The 10,731-nt window shown below is 35.3% G+C and overlaps 1 protein-coding gene across 1 annotated transcript in view; it reads left to right on the forward strand.

Moving 5' to 3' along the window:
- Positions 1-163: 163 nt before the first annotated feature.
- The window catches only part of LOC144439695 (ubiquitin-associated and SH3 domain-containing protein B-like), a 21,938-nt gene continuing 11,370 nt past the window's right edge, over positions 164-10,731 (forward strand). The window contains exons 1-7 of the mRNA XM_078128930.1: positions 164-273; positions 3,278-3,331; positions 4,858-5,044; positions 6,392-6,590; positions 8,388-8,557; positions 10,129-10,337; positions 10,576-10,731. The exon at positions 10,576-10,731 is cut by the window's right edge and continues 16 nt beyond it. Coding sequence (XP_077985056.1) covers positions 164-273; positions 3,278-3,331; positions 4,858-5,044; positions 6,392-6,590; positions 8,388-8,557; positions 10,129-10,337; positions 10,576-10,731 — 1,085 coding nt within the window. The remainder of the gene's footprint in view (positions 274-3,277; positions 3,332-4,857; positions 5,045-6,391; positions 6,591-8,387; positions 8,558-10,128; positions 10,338-10,575) is intronic.

Raw genomic sequence — 10,731 nt, forward strand, 5'->3', positions numbered from 1 at the left:
TAGATATGGATCTGCTGTCACTCTCCAAGTGTTTTCAAGTGTACGTACGTACGTACCCACACTATGAGTCAGTATGACCTTGTACTGCACGCTAAGTTAGGGATGCCACTGATAGCTTTGTCTTTTCCTATCAACTTGCGTGGTGCATACAACAAACTCGAAAATGGCAGCCAGGCTTCCGCTTCGGAGGCGCAGCGAAGGCGCCGCTACGATCAAGAAAAACTTGTCTTCGTTGCAGATATTGATGAATATGGGATTTCCAAAAGCTAGAGTGTGAGTAAAACATTTTGTTTGTCAAGTTCAATGTGTGTGTCATCTCAGGTTTTGCAAGGAGTTGTGGGCGAAGGTGACACAGTGTACTACCAGGAAGTAGCATGATTTACGTGGTATCCCAGTTATGAAGTGGACAGCTCCTCCCTTGCAAATTAAACTGTTTTAATACGCCTATAGAAATTCATTGTTCTTGAAATCTCTTTCAGAAATCTCTTTGTAATTGTTTTATGTTGTTAACATATCAAAGACATGGCCTTGTAATTATTCTAATTAGACATAGTAGTTTACTAACTTGTTTTGGCAGTGACACTGACAGTTGTTGGCGGCCGAGCCCATTCAATATTGTTCGGGTTCCGAAGTACGGGTCTTTAAAAGAGATTTTAAAAAGAAAAGAAAAGAACCGAAGTTAAAATATCTGTCAGTGTTATTTCGGTACATTTATCTGAAGACTTAATCTCCCCTGTCACGATCCACACTGTACAAAAACAGAGACGTGTAGTAAACTGTCGTGCTTGTGAGTCATGAGGAAATCTCTTGTCGTGACTCTCAGTGTACCAATTATGTACATATTATAATTATCCAGACGTCGGCGGTCGTGCTACTGAAACGTAAACATTAAATATTTCTCCCAATAAATCATGCTACTCTGTTATTTAAAAGAGATGCCATCGAAACACAACCCTGGATAAGTTAAGTACAGACTTTAGAATTGTATATACTAGTACAGTCGTTTCTCCTTTCCAATCTTTGTTTCAACACAGTTCTGTTTTGTTTCTGTCTCGCTATAAAATAGAAGTTGACGTATAAAGATATCGTTATTTTTTTATATACCAAAATAAAATAAAAACATAACAGTCAGTTACAAATACTAAATAAATACTAGGTAAATTATGTTACAAATACTAAATAAATACTAGGTAAATTATGTTACAAAAGATGGAAAATAGAAAATACTTGCTTTGCAACTAGTCAAGTCTGTTCCTGCTTTTTTACAACTCTCTAACAAACTTGAATTTGGAAGTTATCTCGGGCCAAACTTTTTGTATTCTTTGCAAATAATAGTTAATAAATATCTTACCAAGGTTTACTACTTACCAATCTGATTAAAGTTCGATGTAGTGTACACAACATAATTCTTTTTTGCTGTTACATTTACTGTTGTTTGTTCTTTTATGAGCACCTGTTACATACATGTACGTACATCTGACACAATACCATCGGTTTTCCCCAACCCAATCCCGAACCCTTATAAGTAGCCAATCAGAATCCGTCTTACAATAATAAAACTGTATGTTTGAAATTGAAAGGAAGAGAACCAGCAAACAGTAATGCTAACATAATTGTCTACACTCTGTGCTTGTGTTCTTTTCAAACAGCATCTGTATGTTATCAGAGCACATTACATATTTTCATTGGTTGAGTGAATTCACTCAGCACTCTTTTGTGGTGTGGGAAAACCTATGGTATTGTGTCAGATGTATGTAACAGGCGTTTACTGATCGTACAATTACTGCGCAAGGTGCGTGTAATGGTTGTTGATGATAAACATCCACTTAAAGCATATTTTGATATTTTCCCATCTGGTTGAAGATTATACTGCTGTTCCAAAGTTTGATACAGAAATAGTTTTGTAACTGTCAGTCTAACTTGTTCCATTTCCTGTATGTGTAAGGTGTTGATACAATCTGGGGTTGAATCTTAGAATCTTTCATTTATTAAGTTTTATCTTATTAGTAGAGGAAAAGGGATTACTTAGAATCAGTCTTTTGTTGTCAACCAACTTGATTGATACCTCAGCCAGACAACAGTTGTTCACATGTAAATTTTAACCCTGGTCCTTTCAAAGGATGTAACATGGCATAGATATTAAAAAGACCAATTAATTAGAAAAAACAAGTATTACATGATTTTGCACAGTCATGTTATTTCTGGAATATTATGCATTATTCAGGATTCTCCCAGGTCAGGTTACGGAAGCAAGATAAAGGTCAAGTTTAAGGAAGTGTATGTCAGAAAATTTAATATCAGAGGCTTTTTTTTATCCCACTGGGAATATAGAATAATGTTTTCCCCTATCCACTAATGTCTCCCTCCAGAACAATTGATTTAGTAAACAATAAAACTTCCTGATGCCAATATATCCTGTTAAATCTGCAATAACTGTAGTATTATGTTTGATCTGACAACCAGCAGTATATTTACCTGAAGAATTGATAAAATGGCAATAATTAGATACTCTTAATTTGATTTTAATTGTATTCATAAATGATTAGTCTAGTTTCCAGACAGGGACAGTTACGACGTATTAAATACTCCATCTCTTTCCCAGTCTAGTCAAGGTCCCAACAATTGCACATAATTCTGTGCTCCCTCCCACAGGGTTCATATAAACATGATGACGTCCTTGCGTCCCCACGTGATCTTAGTTTAAACAGACTGGAGGAGGAGGACATTTGCATATCATTATTACATTCTAAATTCCCACAATAGTCAAATGTATTAATGAATGACATCCTGTCAATTTGTGATGGATTACTACTGATATGTGCCGTTAGTTCTTCACGTAACATGACATTCAACACACTTGACACCTTTTGTTGGGACCTTGACTAGACTGGGAAAGAGATAAAGTTTTTAATACATAATACTGTCCCTGTCTGGAAACTAGACTATAAATGATAAATTGGTTGAAATCATGATTACGCAATATTTGGGTACAGACCCAAACATCAATATGCTTAATGATTTACAGTACCATTACAGTACCATTACAGCTACATAATATGTTCACCCACGTTGCTCAGGGTGTATGATATTACATATAAGTTAGAAAATAGTCACCCACGTTGCTCAGGAAGTTACGTACAATCAAATTGGCTCGCGCATATACACAACAAAGCTGCCTTTGTATACACATATCTGTGTTGTCCTCCCCTGATTAAAACACAATATAACCTGTATGCTTGTGAACTAAAGTGATTTTTCTGTATTTTTTTTGATACAGGGAGAAAGCCCTTGCTGCAACAGGAGACATGGGAGTCCAACTAGCTTCTGATTGGTAAGTTGAAAATAACGCCAATGATATCGTAGCACAACTGATCAGTCAATTTGATAATAATAATATGATAATATCTATAAAGTTATACCATGAATCATGTATTATCTACACATCCTAGCAACCCTAACAACATCATGTACCCTTACACCATCATGTACACTAGCAAAATCATTGTACCCTAACACCATCATGTACACTAGCAAAATCATTGTACCCTAACACCATCATGTACACTAGCAAAATCATTGTACCCTAACACCATCATGTACACTAGCAAAATCATTGTACCCTAACACCATCATGTACCCGAGCAACATCACGGACCTTAGTAACATCAGTCACGTACCAACTATCAAACCTATTTTATAGGGTAATTTCCTATTTTAACATTTGACCAAAACTTAAAGGAAATGTAGGTATTTTCAGGAAATATGGGTATTTTCAGGAAATATGGGTATTTTCAGGAAATATGGGTATTATCTTGGGGTTCTGGAGAGTCATTTCATGATTTCATAAATTTCACGTTATTACCAAAAAACACCAAATTTGAACTATTTATCCACCTTCCTTGTTCTCATAGTGGTTCACTGTTGCATCATGGAATTTAACATACATACATATTTATTAGATGAGCAGTGAATATTCATAACTCCTTAATATGCAATTCGGAGTTATGAATACTCCCTTTTATAAGCTCATCTGATATGGAATAAAACTACCATCTACGCTTTAATTTGCATACCAGTATCCCATAATATTTTCATCAGTATTGCACTTTATTACAGATACAAGTAGCATGTGTGCTGTAAAACATTGTTTATTAGTCCCCGCTGGACGAAGTCCGGACGGGGACTTATGGATTGGGTTCCGTCTGTCCATCCGTCCCTCTGTCCGTCCGTCCGTATGTCCAGAGCCGTTTTGTGGAGATGCCTGAACCAATTTTTTTCAAACTTGGTACAGGGGCAACATACTTTGGCATACATATGCACGTCAATTTGTTTTATGATATGATCCAATATGGCCGCCTAGCAGCCATTTTGTTTGCGAATTTTCCATGTCCAAAGCCATAACTCAGACATGCTTGAACAGATCTCATTCAAAGTTGGTATTAGGACAGTGTTCTATGACATACTTTTGCATATTCATTGTTGTCGTGATACGATCCAATATGGCTGCCTGGCAGCCATTTTGTTTGTGAATTTTCCATGTCCAAAGCCATAACTCAGACATGCTTGAACAGATCTCATTCAAAGTTGGTATTAGCACAGTGTTCTATGACATACATGTGCATATCCATTTATGTCCTGATACAATCCGATATGGCTGCCTGGCAACCATTCAGTTGGCACAGTTTTCATGTCCAAAGTCATAACTCAGACATGCTTGAACAGAGTAGTGACATCAAAAATAACCATATGAGGCCAAACAACATTAACCAGGTTTGAAAATGACAACATAAACTGCCAGTTCCTTCAAACCCAATCATAGCGGGGACTATGTCATTTTCAATGACTTGTTTCTTGCAGGCTATTGTCACATGTCCATGATGCAACATTGGATCAAAAGATCCCGAGGGAATATGTCCTGTATGCATGTCCAGCCGGTGACATAGGAGTCCAACTACAAGAATTCTGGGATAAATCATTGGCACAGAGTGGAAGGAACAGTGCACATAATGTCTTTCCACACGTCACACTCTGTTCATTCTTTCAGGTAAGGAATCAGATATGTCAAAAATATGTAAATTTATGTAAATTTATGTAGTTGTGATTGTATCTCTAACAGGGTATGTTGTAACTGAGTGTTTTGTAATAGTTTTGAAAGCCCAGATATCATATTTTGTCTAAATTTGAAAATATGTTTACAGTGGTTGGACTCTTTCCTGGTAGAATCATGCAATCATTTGTACACTGTTATATAGTTATATTTCTATGAATAAATTATAATATACTAAATTATGATGTTAGAGTTCAAAGGTCAAAGGTCAAACCAAGGCTGAAGAGAATATTTAAATCCAAAGTTGTTAGAATGGTCAATTTTCATATTCCTAGATTTGTGATATGAGATGACACTGCAGTCTTCTATGTGGTTATTTTTTGACCTGTTTTTGTCTTTTTGACATTGAACATAACAATTCCATCATTAAACAAAGACTGGCGATCTATTTCCTTGTCAGTTACTTCATATGAAAAGATGTAAAAGGGAATTCCACTCCAGGAAATAGAGACATTATCATTCACTACATTGCACATCATATACGTTTAATGTCATTTCAATTTGAAGGTCAAATTTTTGTCAGAAATATAGAATAGGTCTACAATTTACAAACAAGTCAAATTATGTTAAAGGGGAAGACCACACCAGGAAATAAAGGTATTTTGATATGATATGATATGATGTGTTTTATTGTCATATGTATACTGATACATATATAATGAAATATGCATTGATTTTGCGTGTAATGAAAAATTTACAAAAACAATATTCTGTAGAGGACTCCTAACACGAGATTGATGCGTCAATAGAGAACTTAAATTGATTTATTAAGAGTACGGACTGCAGTTGGATAAAAACTAAACATAAACGTTAGGTTGTGGAGAGTTATTTAATAATTTTACACCTCAATCTCCAGTAAACACCAAATTGAACTCTTTTACAACTGCTATTGTTCTTTTAATGACTATTTGTCTCAAGGTAATAAGCACTTAGGAGTCATGAATATTGAGTGTTCATCCAATCCATATTCATATCTGCTAAGACCTATGATGCAACACTGGACCAATGAAAGAGTTTCAATTTGTTGTTTCTTGATAACCAAGTGCCTCTATGTGAAGTGAAATTATTAACTGAATGTACAGAAACCATAGTTCTAAAAATACCTTTATTGGCTGAAGTGGTGTGTACCCCATTGATTCTAAAAATACCTTTATTGGCTAGAGTGGTGTATACCCCATTGATTCTAAAAATACCTTTATTGGCTGGAGTAGTGTGTACCCCATTGATTCTCATGTAACAAGGATTTCTTTACCAACTTATTTCATATCTTGCTTGTCTCCACAGTGCAGTGACAGTGATGTTGCACACTTAGAACATTCCCTACAGAAAGCCGTTGATAAAAATCAAAGTTGTAGTCCTGAGAGTGTTAATTTAGATTATTTTGACTCTCCTAATTACATTGGTTTATTTGTGGATGATTCAAGTGCCCAATTCATGAGAAAAGTTTGCCAAGACTTTGCAGCCGAGGCTGATAGATCAACAGGTGAGTGGTCAAAGGTCAGGGTTCAAAGGGCATTGCCATGGTGATAAGCAAGGTAAATGTGTTATTTCCTCTTTAGATAGAAGATTTGGTAAGGTGTAGCTCATAATCATTATGTAATTTTGTAAACTGTCCTGAATGTGAATAGTTATGGATGAGGATTGGGTATTTATTTTGGATTTTTAATTTCTATAACAATTTTATCATCGCTTCCTACTTGAAAAATCAATGTGAAACAACATATGTCAAGTCCTTGTTTGTAACTCAATAAATTGCAAATGATTAAAAAAATGCATGAAAAGTTTTTGTTATTGTATGTACATTAACAAAATATTTTACACATTTGTAATTTATTGGGTTTCAGTAACAAACAAGTATTTGGGATATGTTGTTTCACATTGATTTTTCAAGTACAAAAACATAGCAAAGTTGTTTTATAAATAAATAATCAAAAATAAATACCCAAACTTCCTCCATATGGCCATTCTAAGATGTGTCATACCAAAGGCCTACAGCCGAGTTCAATATATTTGGGGTTAATATTCCTTCTCTTGATTTTTTTGTTTAATGAGTAAAGTGATCTTAATTTTTTGTGTAATTCTTAGAAATTTCTGATTTTGTCATGTGTCACAATATTTCTCAATTGACATAAAATATAGACCCTACACCTGTATAGTCTGTCTATAAAATATAGACCCTACACCTGTAGAGTTTGTGTATAAAATATAGACCCTACACCTGTAGAGTCTGTGTATAAAATATAGACCCTACTCCTGTAGAGTCTGTGTATAAAATATAGACCCTACTCCTGTATAGTCTGTCTATAAAATATAGACCCTACTCCTGTAGTCTGTCTATAAAATATAGACCCTACTCCTGTAGAGTCTGTGTATAAAATATAGACCCTACACCTGTATAGTCTGTGTATAAAATATAGACCCTACACCTGTAGAGTCTGTGTATAAAATATAGACCCTACTCCTGTATAGTCTGTGTATAAAATATAGACCCTACTCCTGTATAGTCTGTCTATAAAATATAGACCCTACTCCTGTATAGTCTGTGTATAAAATATAGACCCTACTCCTGTATAGTCTGTGTATAAAATATAGACCCTACTCCTGTATAGTCTGTCTATAAAATATAGACCCTACACCTGTAGGGTCTGTGTATAAAATATAGACCCTACTCCTGTAGAGTCTGTCTATAAAATATAGACCCTACTCCTGTAGAGTCTGTGTATAAAATATAGACCCTACTCCTGTAGAGTCTGTGTATAAAATATAGACCCTACACCTGTAGAGTCTGTATAAAATATAGACCCTACTCCTGTAGAGTTTGTGTATAAAATATAGACCCTACACCTGTAGAATCTGTGTATAAAATATAGACCCTACTCCTGTAGAGTCTGTGTATAAAATATAGACCCTACTCCTGTATAGTCTGTCTATAAAATATAGACCCTACTCCTGTAGAGTCTGTGTATAAAATATAGACCCTACTCCTGTAGAATCTGTGTATAAAATATAGACCCTACTCCTGTATAGTCTGTCTATAAAATATAGACCCTACACCTGTATAGTCTGTGTATAAAATATAGACCCTACTCCTGTATAGTCTGTCTATAAAATATAGACCCTACTCCTGTATAGTCTGTCTATAAAATATAGACCCTACACCTGTAGAGTCTGTCTATAAAATATAGACCCTACTCCTGTAGAGTAGTAGTGTGAGGTAAACAACATTTATTTTTCTGTTGGTTGTACTTTCACGATATCAACTTTTATTTTTTTTTCATAGGAACCAAGGTTGATCCACATAAGAAACAACTGCATTTAACATTGGCCTATCAGTTCCATGCAGCACAACATGATATACTTGCCAAATTATCAAAGGATGTCAAACTGAAATCACCGGCAAGGTGGGAATTCAGACTCTATTCCAGGGATCCTAGGACTGCTAAGGCTGAGGTTTGTAGTTGTTGCCATGACAACATGAAGTTTTGTGCCAGATTCAAATACATTGTATTCCAGTTATCTACTTTGTCAGCATTTTCAAAAATGAATATTGTGTAAGGTAGTCTAGATGTTACCATGGTATCAAATCATCTCTTTACCACCATCTAACTTAATATGAAATCAAGATAGTCTAGATGTTACCATGGCACCAATGAATGTGTTGGTGACTTTGGTTGAATTTGACATTTCACCCCAGGATCTTATTGAGTAAAGAGAGAATTTGAGATTTGATTCCATAGATAGTATTTAGACTGTATATCATACTCCTAATTTGAGATTTGATTCCATAGATAGTATCTAGACTGTATATCATACTCCTAATTTGAGATTTGATTTCATAGATAGTATCTAGACTGTATATCATACTCCTAATTTGAGATTTGATTTCATAGATAGTATCTAGACTGTATATCATACTCCTAATTTGAGATTTGATTTCATAGATAGTATCTAGACTGTATATCATACTCCTAATTTGAGATTTGATTTCATAGATAGTATCTAGACTGTATATCATACTCCTAATTTGAGATTTGATTTCATAGATAGTATCTAGACTGTATATCATACTCCTAATTTGAGATTTGATTCCATAGATAGTATCTAGACTGTATATCATACTCCTAATTTGAGATTTGATTCCATAGATAGTATCTAGACTGTATATCATACTCCTAATTTGAGATTTGATTTCATAGATAGTATCTAGACTGTATATCATACTCCTAATTTGAGATTTGATTCCATAGATAGTATCTAGACTGTATATCATACTCCTAATTTGAGATTTGATTCCATAGATAGTATCTAGACTGTATATCATACTCCTAAGTATGGAACAGTTTTAATTTAGTCTAGAGTTTTATATCTTGGTTTTATCTCAAGAAGCACTAAGCCAAGATATAGCCCTTTGAAACTTATAAATCTGTATTGAATTTGAAATTACCACCAACCATTCTCAGCTAAATCTGGATTGTATAATGTTAATGTATGATGTAATCATGTCCCATGTGACTTAAATGAGCAAGGTAGTCAACTACAATTATGAGATCAACTTAGATTTTAGCAGAGCTGTTGGTAGACTGTAAGATATATCTTAGCACTCTGCCCTCACTGGCCTGCTTTATCCATTGAAGGGACTGACCTCATGGCACAGCATACCTTACAACCGATGTGTGAGGGTGCCCCATCATGGCATACCTTACAACCGATGTATGAGGGCGCCCCATCATGGCATACCTTACAACCGATGTGTGAGGGCGCCCCATCATGGCATACCTTACAACCAATGTGTGATGGCACCCCATCAAGGCATACCTTACAACCGATGTGTGAGGGCGCCCCATCAAGGCATACTAAGCAGACAAACTAAGCTGTCAGTGGTACTTTTAAAATAAAAAAAGTTAGCTGATTGAGTTTACATTGCCTTGTTATTGACAAGTATTACATGTTTTGTATGCATACACACCGAGGACATCTGATGAGTTAGAACTGACAAATGATAACTATATATTTATTAACAGGTATTACGCGTTCTGTATGCACACACACCGAGGACGTCTGATGAGTTAGAACTGATAAGTGATGACTATATATTTATGTCAAGTCATGAGTATAATTCTAGTACTGATGGCTGGTTTAATGGTACATCATGGCTGACTGGATGTTCAGGTTTATTTCCTGGAAATTACACTGAAAAAACTGCAGAGAGTGACACATGGACACTTCACAGGTAATGGTTTGTCTGTTTGTAGCATTTTGTCTGTCTGTAGCACTGTTTTTAAATGTCTGTAACACTGACTATAAATGTATGTAGCACTCTATAAGTGTCTAGCACTCTATAAGTGTCTGTAGCAGTCTATAAGTACTACTATGTCTATGTATGCCATGTAGCACTGTCTATAAGTACCACTATCATGTCTATGTATGCCATGTATATTAATATTAATTACCAATCCCATTTTTGTCAGAGTGCTGCCACTGACTCGAACCAAAAGCGGAAGAGTAACAGTCAGTCCTATACCAATAAACACTGAGGAGAGCAGATCACAAGATTTACTACTTGGGTCTGATGAGTCCAGGGGTAGTAAATATGTATCACCAGAGGGTCTATTAACAGCTGGGGA

The sequence above is a fragment of the Glandiceps talaboti genome, chromosome 9 (genome assembly GCF_964340395.1).
Source record: "Glandiceps talaboti chromosome 9, keGlaTala1.1, whole genome shotgun sequence".
NCBI classification, from domain to species: Eukaryota; Metazoa; Hemichordata; class Enteropneusta; family Spengelidae; genus Glandiceps; species Glandiceps talaboti.